The following is a 15,301-nucleotide window of genomic DNA, read 5'->3' as shown; positions in this document are numbered from 1 at the left end:
AATATTTCAAACTCATTTATATTTAATCTCCTTTCCTAAGCAGGATTTTCTTCACACTGAAGATTCAGTAACTGTTTTATATTTGCATGGTTCAGCTGAGTGAAGAACAGATTTTTCCCTGAACCTTTTGATGAACTTAATTGGACTCCTGAGTCCCTTGAAACTACCAGTGAAATATCAAGATTATTAAGAATTTGGTCTAATTACCATCTGAGCCATAGTTCAAAAAGGAAATTTTATTCCAGTGGTAGCACTGAATTCATTTTGTATATTAAATAAAGATTAACTTTAGGCTTGTCCCATCTTCAAAGAAAAGCAAAGAGCTAGTAGTGATACATGATAGTCCTCACTAATGAATAATTTCCCATTATTTGCCACTGACACACTTTGACCTACAAAAAATCAAAAAATTTCTATAAAAGTACTTATGATCCATGTCTGTACTTTAGTAAAAAAAAAAAAAAATTCTCTATTATCACTTTGCTTCCTGTTTATAAAACTTGTTAGAGCCAGTAGCAGAATGGACAAATAATATTTACAGTCAGAAGAGCAGAGTTCAAGTTGAGATCCTCTCTTTCCTAACTTTGGTACTTAGAGTTAGTCACTTAAGTTCTAGGTCTTATTTTGCTTCATTTTGAAGATAGTGTTTTAGTTTCTTTATGGGGTTTGGAGACAGGCTCAGTTGGTAGGTTTGTCTCATGTTATTTCTGTATCTTTTGCCAAGATATTTAATTTTGTTGAGCTTCTTTATTTGTAAACTTGGTATAACACCTACCTCAGAATTTTGTGGGGATAAATTATATAATTAGTTCATAGAGCCTGAAATGTAGTCTTTGTGATAACTATTATTTCACCTTTACAATAACTTCATCATTTTACCTCATTACGTTTTTGTTCAGCATTTTACTTCACTTTATTTTCCACTAAGTATTCATACAGAACTGTTTTATGTATTTTCATTCTTTACTACTGTGGGGTATTTTAGAGAAAAGTCCTGGAAAATACCTTTTTTTGTATCTCCAAAGTGCTGTGCACATAGTAGGTGCTCATCATATTAGTTGAATGTTGAACTCAGAAACATAATTTATTCTTTATCCAAATGCAACAGAAATTGTTAAGATAGAAACGTAGTGAAAGAGAGAGTAGTGGTTTGCCTCATTGTACAACTCCAGAAGATCGAATTCACATCACATGACACCCCATGGAGTTGTCAGGGTATTCCCCACACCTAAAGGATGTGTGGTGTGTGCGAAGATCATTATTACAGAAACCAGAGCTATTAAGATACTGTTGCAAACTCAGATGGACTCTTAGCTGGCTGGCATCAAATAATAAAAATGTTATTCATTAAAATTGCATATAAAGGACATGGAAACCATCTTCTATTATTTTTAAAAAAAATACTTGTATTTCCTGATGTCCTTGGCTATTTTGAGAGATAATGAATAACAAAAAATGGAAAGTACAGAAATAGCTAGAAATGAGCTATTCATATGAATTTTGAGAGAAGTATGATACTGAATAAGCATAGCAGGGCACAAAAATCCCAGAGTATATAGTATAGCAGTATCACGTTAATTTCTATATCTTACATGTAGATCTTTCATCTGTAGAGAAAGTATTAAATAGAACCTTGAGCTGTACAAATAGAAAAATAATATCAAAATGGTGTGATCAGCCCACAATGCATAGAACTGATAAGAATTTCACTGGGATTGTCTTTTTCCTGCCAAGTTCCAGCTTTGAAGAATGACGTAAGTGACCAGAAATTTAGAGAGGATTCGGGGAAGAGCTCGAATGCTCAAGACGCACCATTATCTGGCCCTTCTCTTGTCTATATAAGGAATACAGTGCTAAATCTTGTAATAATACTGTGCAAATGGAAATTGAATCTTAAGGACTATTTTTTCCATATTGTTGTATTTCATTGTGGTGTATTGGAAAGTGATCTGGACTGAGTGAGAAGATATGATTTGGACCATGGCACTTTAAAACTGTAACCTCAGGCAAGTCTTTTAATCTTCTCTGAGCCTCAGTTTTCCTCATCTTTCAAATAAAGGCCATAATATTTATCTCATGAGTAAGACAAAGTTGTAGCAAACTCTTGTTTTACAAATGTAAGATAACTTTTAACTGCAAGACCCCACATTCCAGTCTTGGGCTACTATACTTAGAGGCTTTACAGACAAGCCCTCAGATACAAATCTCAAGCAGTAGACTCTGACCCGTGGAATTAACCATTTGACAAGCAGTATATTTTTAAAATACTCCTATACGTCCATATGGACTCCATTCCAAACAAAATGTAACTTCATTTAGTTACCTGTGTTTTATTAACACAGAAATACATTGAACTCTGCCAAGGACAGATGTAGTCACAGCTCTTTTTCCACTAATGAACAGTGTCAACTTTAATTTCCAAGATTAAAAAAAAAAAATACAAGTCTCTTAAATATGTACTAGGATTTTCTTTTAAAATTTTTTTTAATGTTTATTTTTGAGAGGGAGAGAGACAGTGTGAGCAGGGTGAGGCAGAGAGAGAAGGAGACACAGAATCACAGAATCCAAAGCAGGCCCCAGGCTCTGAGCTGTCAGCATAGGGCCCAACACGGGACTTGAACCCACGAACTGCAAGATCATGACCTGAGCTGAAGTCAGACGCTCAACCGACCGAGCCACCCAGACGCCCCTGTATACTAAGATTTGTAATCAACATTTGGTCATTTCAGCAGTAGATACTAGGAACCTCTATATAAAGCCAAAATAATTTTTGTAGAAAATGGTTTTGTCCCTTACATTTTGTACTGCACGTTCCAAGCCCTTCAGCCTCAGAACACATAGTCTGAGCAGACACACACAAAGGCAGGTCTAGAGGGTCAGTTCTGTACTGAAAGTGCAACTTTCTCCACCATCCAGCACCCAGTGGAAACAGGAAGAGCGTGGATGTTTCTGTGATGGAAGAGACTTTTTCTTCTTCACCTTCACCCCAACCTTAGTCCACACACTAGCATTATTATTCTTTTTCCCCAGACGTAGTATCCCCATTCCTGGTCATGCCTAATTATTAATAACCATGTTATAGAAACTGTCACTAAGTTTCCCTCTGTTGAGGATGTGTAGAGAAGTGGCCTTAGCAGTAGTTAGCCCTGACACCTGTTGCCCTGTGCAACTGTAGATACAGAAGGGTTTCCATACCCAATGATCTCTCCCTTCTCCAGATAAAGTCCTGCATTTCTTTAGGCCTTCTTTTAGATTGTTTACTTCAGACTTGAACATTTTTCTGAGTTCAGTAATTTACGATTACGAAGCAAAGAAGCAGGTTAAGGAGGCCTAGCTCACAGCCATGGTGTACTTCTCCCTCACAACCTCTTAGAACATCTAAGAGTATAGAGTAGAGGTTATAAAATCCTCAGAACAGGAATCACTGACATCCATGAACTACAAGGCCAGTCACACAGAAGTGAAAAGTCAAGTCGTGGATGATCCATGCTCTGTAAGGAAGCAAAGCCTTTCTTTTCTTTCTTTTTTTTTTTCCAATACCAAAATGAAATTTGAGCAACTGCTGACTGAACACATAAATGATTTCTGTAAGACAGAATGCCTTGTATTCATTAGGTCTCCCTGACCTAGTTTGAGAGTAGGGAGTAAGAACAGCGCACAAGAAAATTTTGTCCACCGGAAGAGCTCAGAGAACTTAACCAGCTCCCAACTGGACAGATTTCATTCATTTAAGAGCATTGTATACATGCTGGTTTTTAAAAGCACCAACAAAAGACAGCTGAAGGCAAGTAAAAACAAAATGCCAGCCACTATTTCATGCCTATTTAAGTATTTCACAGGAAGAAAAAAGGAATAAACATGCTGTACATCTAATCCGGGTCTCCAGCGACCACCCAGTGAGCAAAGCCAGAGGTCTCTTCTCGTTCTACAGCCCACCTGATAATTCTAGCACTTTAGTTGACCAGCTCCTCTTTGAAATGCTTCACCTTGGATTTTTATAACATGATACTCTTACACCTTCCCTTTTCCTTCCCAGTTATTATTTCTCAGTTCCACATGCAAGTCAAGTCTTGACTGCCTTTCTCCTGAGATCTAGAGCCAGACGTGAATACCACATTACCACCTCACCCCCAACACGGCAGAAAGGCAATGTCCTCTCTGCTCCAAAGCTATTTGCTGCTCTTCTCCCCATTTTCCCTAAGATGATGTTCTTCTCACAGTTCTAGGAGATACCTTGGAGTCATCTGGGCCTCCATTACCTTCTGTTCCCACCACTGCACTCTCGATACATGTGGATAGTCTTTTTCAGACTTTCTCCTAAGCTTATCTCCCAATGTATAGTCATTATCTTCCATAAGCCATCACTTAATTTAGAGTAATACAGAATTCTTTTAAGATAGACACAGATTATGTTGCTTCTTCATCAAAATCCATTAATGGATAATAAGAAAGGGGGAAACTTATTACACGTTCTTTTACATGACCTACGTAAGCAAAATGAAAAAAAAATGAAATTTTTCATAATCCAACACCCAGGTTATCAATGTCAGTTTTTTGGTTTGTGTATCTTTTGAACCTAAGAAAGGATTATACCATACATGTTTTATAAGCTACTTTTTATCCCTCTCATATACATCAGGAATAGTTTTTAATGTCATTAAGTATCCTACATTTGATTTTACTAGCAACATAATACCTCTGTTGTATCCATCACCTTAAATTCTCTCAAGTTTGATTCCATTAGTGTCCTCTGTTTCTTCTTAAAACACATACAGCCTTCAGCTTACCCTGTGATTTCGTGCAGGAGTCAGCACCTATTGCCTGTAGGCCACATCGGGCCCACCACCCATTTTTGTGTGCCATGTAAACTAGGAAGTGTTTTTACAGTTTTAAATCATGGGGCTGGGGGCGGGGGGCGGAATATTTTGTGACATGTGAAAATTATTTAAAATTCAAACTCCAGTATCCATGAAGAGTTTTATCAGTCTGTAGCCAGATTCATTTGTTTCTATATTGTCTATGGCTGTATTTGCACTACAACAGCTTAGTTGAGTGGTTTCAACAGAGACTTACAGCCCACAGTGTGTATTCACTTTCTGGGCCTTTTACCGAAAGTTTACGGAATCCTCATTTAGCCATACTGAATATAACACAATGTTATTGTCACTCTTTGGCTCCTTTAGCCTAAGCTACTATCCCTTCATTTAAGTTATTCTCAAAGTCAGAGATTTGCTTTATTTGCTTGTTTTTCAATTCCTCTAACACTCTGACTTGTCATCATAGCAAGTATGTCACTGTGTTGTACTTAATTTTATCTGGGTCTTACTCTCTGGAAGAGAAACATAATGGCCATGACTTGTAGTCATTACATGTGTTACGACCACGCTTCTATACACAGTATGCTCGTATATAATAGATGGTCAATAAATCTTTGCAGAATACTGATTGAGATGGACATTCTGGCCCAAATTTGAGAAAATAACTACCATTTTAAACAATGTTTCTCTAGAAAAACTTATTTTGATTTTCAGGTAACAGCCCTGCTACCAACTTTTGGAACCTTGGTTCTCAGGAAGTCAAAGACTACATTTTTATGTAAATACAATGTTTGCTAGTGTGAGGGAGTAATTAGGAAAGAGCCAGACCTGGAAGTGTTTTGAGATTTCCATCCCATCCCTTCTTTGCATACACAATCTCCTCCATATCAGTGCTGTACTTTAAGTACTAATCAAGTTGCACAGACTAGAAGGGAATAGTGGCACTCTTTTAAGCTAGAAAAAGGGAGAGTTTCTGGGCCAGAACTTTGCTGGTTCGATCCTGCTCTCTAATCTCCCGGTGTGTGGCTCACTAGCCTAGTCTCCATCTTCTACTGCTCTGTGAGTTCGTTGACCACACATGCATTCACTTCAGAGTAAGCCAGTCATGGTAGTCAGCGGTCACACGTGTGCAGACTACCGTGAACTGTGAGGAGAGTCATTCATGACAGGGTGGAGGAGAGGCTAGATAGAAGTTGATGGGGCACACCAGGCGGTTGCTCCCTTCCCTTTCTGAGGAAACCAGCCATAGCACCGAAAGATACATTTCAAATACAAGGAGTATTTTCGGGTTTTGATACTCAACAGTCTTCATGTTACACAAGTTATTTAATACCTTTTTACAATAAGCATTATTAGGAAAGATAATATCCAAGCATTATTAGAAACATAAATATACGAGAACTGTTATACACTAAAATTACTAGACAGGTGAATGAAAAGAAAACATCATGTCAGAAGCTGATGGATAAGAATGAGGGACTAATCTCTTGAGTGATGACATCCATATAAAACATTCATACTGGAATATATGTTAGGTGTTTAATATTAATATTCATGTTAATATTGAATGATTACCTAGAGAATAACAGTGTATCCTTCTCTAACATTTTAACCAAACACTTTTGACGTGCTTCAATCTTTCCAAGGTCTTCAACAAACAGTTGTAAACTTATAGCTCTTTTTGTGAAAAGGATTTTAAATATAAAAGAATGGGAAGAACTGTGTTAAACTTATCCTTCATTGTAGAACAATAGTGTCAGTTCAAGATAAAATATATATTTGTCATTGCAAAATAAAAACAAAAGGTTGTTTTAACAGCTTTTTTAAAGAGACTAGTATTTTGGTTTGGCAAAAATCCGTAGCATGAACCAATAGTGTGGTGACTAAGGATTCTTAGTTTATTTTAATATTAAGAAGATACAGAGATCCTTTTATTTTGTAAACTTAACATCTAAAAATTACAGAATCTTTTTGACTTTTCTAGCTCCAAAAAGTTAGGAAGTATAAGATGATCACAAGGGTCCTAAGACTGTTTTTGCTCTTCTGGCAAAATATTTTCAGCGATGATAAAAGCTGATCTCTAGTGCACCACAGCTCGAAATGTTCAGACCATTTTTAAAAAACAACCAAAACCCTACAAATCCTCAGTTTCCTTCAAGTTATAACTTTTTCAACTTTACGTTTTAAATTTTTTATGATCAAGTTTTCATTTTATCATTAACCCTGCTTCTTCAGTTAGCTTTAACTTTTAGGGGAAGCTTAAAATTAAAGACAGAAAATGCCAGAGCTCCTCTGCAGTGGCCACGTCCATGTGCACTGCGTCCGTGGCCGTCCGTGGTAGGGACTGAGTGGTGGCCGCTGCTCAGTGCTCCAGGGACGGTTCCTGTGGACATGCTTCCTCACGGAGCTAGTTAGCCTTGCAGCACCTCAGGCAGGACTTACGATTTTGAAAAGTAGAAGCAAGGACTTGTTGCATCTATGTATTAATTAGCACATGATTTCTATCCTTTAATAATTCCCCAGATACAGGAATTACAGGGTAATTATTTTAGTTTGCCTAGCATGCTTACTTTATAATTTATGTCATATAACATTTTAAGTATTTACTACATATTTTATGTAATGTTTCTTAGTTTTTTATTTTGTGTTTACTTTTAGCACATAGTGTCCCTGGGTTTATAAAATATTAACACTAGAAAGAACTTTGGAGATAATCTACACAAACGTTCTTTTCACTAATGAGGAATCCGAGGTTCAGAAAGACAAAGAAATATATGGCTAGGATATGATAAGCATCCAAGTATTAAACTTGGTTTTCCAGCTATGTGGCTTTTCAACCATTGATTTCATTTTTGTTTTAATATTTAGTTAAACGTGGTTTGTCTCTGCTTGTCCCACAAAGTTGTGTTGTCAAGATAAAAAAATAAAAACCTGCCACATGTTAGAAAAAGGTACAGATCTCAAACTTAGTAAATGTTATTTAAATGGACTTAACCATTCTTCAAGTTCTGTTTCTGTCTATAGATTAAAACTTTGCTTAGGGAACTTAAAACAGTGACCGTCTGCTTTCATTTCTATATGTACAAGCATCTATTTGTGTTTCCTCAGAATCTGATGACACGATTCACATGTACATTCTTTTGGTTGTTCAGTATAATTCAGTTATAAATTTCATTTAAAAGAGATCAAGTGTTTAGTTATTTTGCGTAAGTGAATTATGGATTGATGAGAAACAAGAAATTTTTAGGACAATGAAATGACCCACTTCAAATATTTGTTTTAATCCATCCACACTTTTTATTCCTGTTACTTACGTTGCCAGTTTGGATGCTGTGTAACCGTACTCTAACCAGCAATCAGAGCGGCTCACAGAAATAGGGGATTTTACCCAAACTTAAACCCCACTAGTTCAAGGTCTCATCAGCCTCTCTCCCACCCCTGCCTGTTCTCCTGCAAGTGTGACCCCATCCCAAGAACTAGTTCAGAGAAATTGCCCCGATAAAAAAGGAGGAGGTGAATTAATTATAATTATGACATTTTATAATACATTTACATGTGCTAATTTAGAATGACTCAAAGGCATATTGTGTTTCCTTATTTTCAACATAAAATTTTCTTTCTTTTTCAGCTTTTTAATTAAATGAAGCCAAGTGGGATTTGCATAAAGTGAATGTTTACCATGAAGATAAGTTGTTCCTGAGATATAGTTTAAATTCTTGAATTCATTTCCACATTGTGGTATCTAGCTTATTCTTGTGCAGTTTTTTTAAATGTGAGTTTTCCTAGTAAATTTTATTTATGGAGGTGGATGGTTAAATTTCATATTAGCACTGGAAAGAACAAGGGAAACATTCAAGTGTTTTCAAGCGTATTATAGTCAGTGTATGCTTTAGGCCTGAAATAAATGACAATGTAACTATCAATTCATGTGTTAGAACTGTTCACTCATTAGTAAGGAAAACCACAATGTTAGTAAGAGGAAACTATGAAATATATGTTAAAGAATCCTTAAGGTTGTACAGAGATAAGGTGTATGCATGAAAATGTCACATACTGAAAAACGCTACTCTTTGTCACTTCAGTATAAAAGATATGTGTGTGAGTACAAATACTGTTTTGTTCTTATTAATCGTAATTAGATAAAGAGGGAGTCGGATGAATAGTGCCTACAACTGGAACCCTAAGCAGGGAAATGGAGCTTTTTTTTCTAGGATACAAATTTTCAAGCTAACAGGACTAAATCAACAAGCTTGAAGGCATCAGGTGACGGAAGCAAAACACCCGAACTAGAAATTAATTCCTCTCCGACTTCAGAGGTGTCAGATGTCGGAGGAGTTCTTCTCTCATTTCACTTTGGGGAGGGGTTCTCTGAGCTGAGTGGTTGCTGAAATGCTACTACAGCTTTAAAATTTAGATGTTAAGTTGAAACCCTTCTTAGTTTTTAATATACCTTCAGCTAGAGCACTGTGATAGACTCACTGGGGAATTCGTTGTGTAGGGGTGGGGCGCCATGGCCTTCCCTGGTCTTCTCTGCTTTTCCCTAGACATTGGAACTTCCCAGCAATGTGGATGAGCCTGGCGTCAGAAAAGTCTGTTTTTGTACCTGCTGGGCCCCAAAGTTTGGGGAATTGGTCACACTTTTTCTCTGCCTTCCTTCTGTCTCTTTTGAAAGTGTAAAATAAAATCAAAATTAGACTATTTTAAAAAAATTTCAGGAATCCAGACTTAGAACTGCAAAACTAACCCACTATGGCCACTTTCCCCATGTGTTACATGGGAAAGGTTTGCCATTAAAACTTCATTCCCTGAATCCAGATAGATAGAGATTAGTTATCCTGTAAGTGGGTGACTCAGCAAAGCTTTCTTGAAAGCCAAGTATGGGAGCCTAATCATTATTATGTTTGTATATTCTCTTTTAATTTATAGAGTGCTTCTGCAGATTTTTTTTTCTTTACAAAAACCCTGTAAATAAGACAGGAATATAAATTTTGTCTGACTTACAAAAGTACCAGAAGCTGGAAGTTAAAAAGAATAGAAAATTAGAGCCTGTAACTAGGCTTTAAAACTCTCAAACCTGAATTTTTATCTTCTGTGGTGCTAAAGAATTTAGAAACACAGTCAGTTCAATAAACTTTTTTTCTTTTTCCTTTTTTTTTTTTCCTTTAAGATTGTGTTATCTAATTTTCATTAAGATCTAAATAATAGACCATGGAGAACTTTGTTGGTTATGGGTTTCAGGCACACAGTTTTAAACAGGGACCAGGTGTACATCCACTGAATTTACTTATTTTGTACCTTTATGAAATTCAGTAAAGAATGGGAAATATAAAAGCCTGTAGGGGCCTATCAAGCCTAAACTAGGGCAGTATGTGTGCTAGCAGTAAGCTATCTTGTCAAAACATGATATTCAGTGGAAGTTGCATGGCAATTCAAAACTATATTCACCTTACCACATATTCCCAAATCTGTTATTAAAAAGCACATTAAGTCCCCTAGTTCCTGTTCAAAGATTGATACATTTAGCACTGGAATGGCATTTATGGAAAAGCATTAGGTGATCAAGCTCATTTGTTTAATACCTATCCCAGGTAGCACTTGACGTCTAAATCTAAATCCATTGAGTATTTTTATAGTTTCTAAGTTTCAGTCAGAACAGGCATAGAATTGAAGTTTGGGACCAGGTTTTACATGTAAACATACCTTTATTATAATTACACTTGTTCCCTTAAGGCTCAGTTCTTATTAAACAACATACATCTAGTCTCTCTATAAAGCTAAATATAGTGTTCAGTCATGATCAGAGTCCGACAATGGCCAAGGTAAGGAGAACTTCCCTATTACAGATTAGTAAAAGTCTGCTAGCCTATATTATGTCATTTCCTCTCAACATTAATTTTATGCCAACTATGAAAACAATTTTTTTAGCATTTTATAGCTTAGAAAGCTGTTGCTTTTCTAGACTATTGCTGCATTAGGGAAGTGATTCTAGAGAGAAATAAACTGCCTCAAGACAAGTTGTTACTGCAAAGTGCTACAGGCAAAAATTATGAAGAGTGGTTCAAATGTTGTTTGCTTTCAGAAATTTGCATGTGTAAAATCACACATGTAATAAAGGCTACCTTTACCTTTGCCAAACCATTCACATTGAAAATTAATTTGTATCTGCTATGCTTTATCTTCCAGTGTCACATTTCAATCCGATTTTCTGTATTGAAGACTCCCTTAAAATCTGATTATGTGTTTAATGGTCTCCAGTTAGAGTAAAAAGAATTGTTTTCCTACTTAGAAGAAAAAAACCTTAACATAAAGTTCCATCTAAAGGAGTTTAATTTCTAACAAACATCCGATGAATAAAATGTTGCATTTTGCTCAGCTGACTGTTCCTTGCATCAGATATTCACATGAGTAACCCCATGAGTGTGTTGTGTATACTGTAATTTTCTTTTGTGTATAAAGTAATAGCCCCTGTCAGTTAACAATCCAGCAAGCATGGTGATTTAGGGAGATTAGATCTTGTAACCAGAGAGCTTGACAAGTATTCCCTTTCTTGCTATTGAGAGAAAACCTCCCGAGCGATAAATAAAGGGAGTAGGTATTTCTAAACAATGCATATTATTTTGAGATCAGAGAGTAAACTTGGTGTTTTAAGAAGTACCGGTAACAAAGACAAACACTGGTAACATTAACTAGAGCATCTGGGAACAAAACATCTGAGTGGACTTTTGGAGACGGTGTTCTCAGAGCCCACTAACCATTGAGTTTAAAATTTTAAAACAAGAGGTTTTTCATATTTTAGCAAGAAGCCGTGCTGGGTCAAACCAATAGTTTATCTAATAGAATTTTTCTAGTAGTGGGAAAAGATGAACATAGTAGTCACACTCAAATGGTACAAATAAGTTCATGTTAGCCTCTAAATTCCTTGAATTTGTGACCACATGTCACTTATGAATCTTTCCATACTCCTCGCTTAATCTACCTATGTCTGAAATAGATGTGCTATGTTTTTATATATAACAGTCTCAAGTATATACAAAGCTTTAATAAAGCATCACACATTCGGACTATAATAGAAGAATCACATCACATGTTGGTATGGGTAAAAATTAAGCATACATATAGGCAATGAAAATGGCAAAATGAAGAACTCTTAAGGACTCCTGCACTCCACGGAAGCACTAGGAAAATGGGCAGTGTCTCAATATTATTCGAAGTTTGGAAGATAGTGAAGGGTTTACAGCAACCATACGAATTAAAATATGACTGAAATGCAGATGGATGCTTTAATGGCATTGTATCTTAGTCTCCCAGCAGTGGTCTTGAAAATGGCACCCTGTGTACCTGATTGTAGAGGAGGCAGGATGCTCCTGCGCCCAAGGAATAGTGCTCTGACCTGAGAGAATTTAGGCAAGGGGTTTTGTCTTTGTTTCGCCCAACTCCAATTCCTCAGGGTGGAAAAGTGGCTACTAAGAGTTTCTTTGAAACACTGAAAAGGAAGTGAACATGCTCCTGCCTTAGGCAGAAGTTAACTGTTGAGACAGCCAGTTGACACGGCATTGAAACGAGAGGTGGAGAGTGAAGTACTTTGGGAAATGAGGCTTTGAAAAGCTGCCACAGGCCAAAACCTAGACCGGGACGCATCCTCAGAAAAGAGCCGAGAAGACCCTAAGCTTCCACCTCTTGCTGATGTTCACACCCAGCCCAAGCAAGACGGGAAGGCTAGGGCAGAGTTGTCAACTCCCTGGATCAGTGCTGAAGAGGCGCCCCAAAAGTCTGCAAGAGCCCAGGGACTAGTTTCTTTTGTTTCTTCTGTGCCTCGACAGAAGCACTTAAGGACACCTGTGTCAAACCCTTAGCTGATCACTAAATCAATGAAATACAAACCCTATAGACCACATCTGACAGAGAACATAATTTTTACAGAAACAGTTTTGAAAATTCACTAAATAACTACAAAACTTACAGCAAGCAACAAAAACTAGTTCTGGAGAGGGAGCAGAATCCAATTTCTAGAGTTGCTACATTAAAATATTTAGAATGACCAGTGTGGAAAACATACAAGGAAAGTACAAAGTATAGCCTAGGCACATGAAAAGAAGTTAACAGACATGATCCTTAAAGCGGAAATTCAACTTCCTAAAGACTTTAATGGTCTTTAATGTACTCAAAGAGCTAAAAGAAACCATAGACTAAGGAACTAAAGGAAACCAGGTGAACGAGGTATCACCAAATAGAGAATTTCAATGAAGAAGTAGAAATTATAAATGGAGTCAAATAGAAATTCTAGAGCTGGGGGCGCCTGGGTGGCTTAGTCGGTTAAGCGTCCGACTTTCACTTGGGTCATGATCTCGCGGTTCGTGGGTTCGGGCCCCGCATCGGGCTCTGTGCTGACTGCCAGCTCAGAGCCTGGAGCCTGTTTCAGAGTCTGTGTCTCCCTCTCTCTCTGACCCTCCCCTGCTCACGCTGTCTCTCTCTCTCTCCTAGAAATAAATAAAAATATTTAAAAAAAAAGAAATTCTAGAGCTGAAAAACCTTTGTGAGTTGAAAAAGTCAGTAGAGGGACTCCAGAGAACACACAAATCAGACACGGCATTGTAAGGTTTTTGAGTGAAAAAAGACTCCAAGGCAAAAGGCTCCGCAGAAGGAGTTTTATTGTATGCACCCTCGGGCGAGGTTCCGTGACTCAAGAAAGGGAGTCAGGGAAGTCACGGCCTGGTTGGGTGGTGGTGGGGTTTTATAGATTGTTAGTGGGGGTTCGGATAACGGGCAGTCTCTTGACTGGAAAGTCCAGGATTGGAAGGTTTAAATTTCTGTTTCCCGCCAATGTAGTAACGGTCACCGATGTAGTGGCGGGAAGGTCAGCCATTCTGTGGTGTCTCTGCCCCACCTCTCAGCCGGCCCAACAGGCATAAGATGTAATTTGGCAATAACATCATAAAAGCAAATGGATAGAATGGTATAGGGGTGGTTCTTACACACTATCTAATGTAAGCTGCTCTTAATTCCAACTAGATTGTTATAAATTAATATAAACCACAAGATAATAAAGGAAGAATTGAGTAACCTACAGAAAACAAGTTCTAGAATGATAGAAGTCCTTATGAGTAATTTCTTTAAATTTAAATGCATTTAGCATTCCAACTAAAAGGAAAGATTTGTCAAAAGGATTTTTAAACTATGATATAACTATATAAAATTACATACCAAAAGGAATTTCAAATCAATACCCTTACTTTATACCTAAGGGACTAGGAAAAGAAAAGCAGTCTAAACCCAGAGGTAGCAGAATGAAGGCAATGATAAAGATTAGAGGAGACTTCAACAAGCTAGAGAGAGAATAGAGAAACAAGAGAAAAAGTCAATCAAGGGGCACTTGGGTGGCTCAGTCAGTTAAGCTCCTGACTTTGGTCAGGTCATGACCTGTCAGTTAGTGAGTTTGAGCCCCATGTCAGGCTCTGTGCTGACAGCTCAAAGCCTGTAAGCTGCTTCAGATTCTGTGTCTCCCTCTCTCCCCGATTCTCCCCTGCTCTCCCCTTCCTCTTCTGTCTGTCTCCCTCTCAAAAATAAACAAACATTAAAAATTTTTTCAATTAAAAATGTCAGACCAAAACTTGATGTATTGAAAAGAGCCACAAAATTGACAAACTTTTAGCTAAACCGAGAAAAACAAAAATAGTTCTCAGGCTTCTGAAATTAGAAAGTAAGAACAGTAACACCTATCCTACAGAAATAAAAAGGATTATTGAAAAGTTCTATAGAAAGATCTTAGGAAAATAGTATTGTAGGAAGATCCAGAGCTCATCTCTTCTTACAGACAAATCAAGGCTTCACCTACATATAATGCAATTCACTCTGAAAGTGACCTAGTGAAAATGACAAAAAAGAAAAAAAAAAAACCAGGCACAGTGGGAACCCACAAGCAGGAGGTGTGGTATAGGTATGGGGTTCCTCCATGAGAAACACAGGGATTAAGTCCCATCTGGGTTACTGCTAGCCCTGTGTACCTGCACTGGGAAGCTATGCCCCCATAACAGCAGGGCTTAATTCTGGGACCTCTGCAAATCAGTGGGGCTTAACCACCTAAATGCCATCAGGACTGGCATTCTGAAAGCAACTACCACCCCAACACACCTGGCAGGCAACCTCAATGAGGATGTGCACCCCTCCAGAGCAACTCCTGCCCTGGGGAAGAAGCAGCCACCCCTAGCCACCAGCACCCTCATAGCAGTTATGATCCAGTCAAAACAGGAGGGGCCCTACAAGATGCCTGCTACATAAGGCCACTACCTTCAAGACCAGGAAACGTAGCTGACCTCTATAAAGTATAGAAATAGAGACAGACAAAATGAGAAAACAGAAGAATATGTTCCAAACAAAAGAACAAGACAAAAATCTCTGAAAAAATACCTAAATGAAACAAATAATCTGATTAAGAGTTCCAAGTAATGGTCATAAAGGTACTAGACTTGAGAATGGATGACCTCAGA

At 37.6% G+C, this 15,301-nt stretch overlaps 1 protein-coding gene across 3 annotated transcripts in view; it reads left to right on the top strand.

The window, feature by feature from the left end:
• TUSC3 (tumor suppressor candidate 3) overlaps positions 1–11,189 on the top strand; it is a 250,951-nt gene extending 239,762 nt beyond the window's left edge. Inside the window, exons 10-11 of one of the 3 annotated variants that reach the window (XM_077772707.1) lie at positions 1,946–2,006; positions 8,446–11,189. In XM_077772707.1, coding sequence (XP_077628833.1) covers positions 1,946–1,958 — 13 coding nt within the window. In that variant the 3' untranslated portion in view covers positions 1,959–2,006; positions 8,446–11,189. Of the gene's footprint in view, positions 1–1,734; positions 1,905–1,945; positions 2,007–8,445 lie in introns of those variants that run through there. The other 2 variants (XM_077772704.1, XM_077772697.1) reach the window with 2 other exon arrangements.
• The last annotated feature ends 4,112 nt before the right edge of the window (positions 11,190–15,301 follow it).

The sequence above is a fragment of the Crocuta crocuta genome, unplaced genomic scaffold (assembly GCF_008692635.1).
Source record: "Crocuta crocuta isolate KB4526 unplaced genomic scaffold, BGI_CrCroc_1.0 scaffold140, whole genome shotgun sequence".
Lineage (NCBI taxonomy): Eukaryota > Metazoa > Chordata > Mammalia > Carnivora > Hyaenidae > Crocuta > Crocuta crocuta.
The sequence above is the reverse complement of the archived record's forward strand: the minus strand, read 5'-3'. Positions and strand labels throughout refer to the sequence as shown.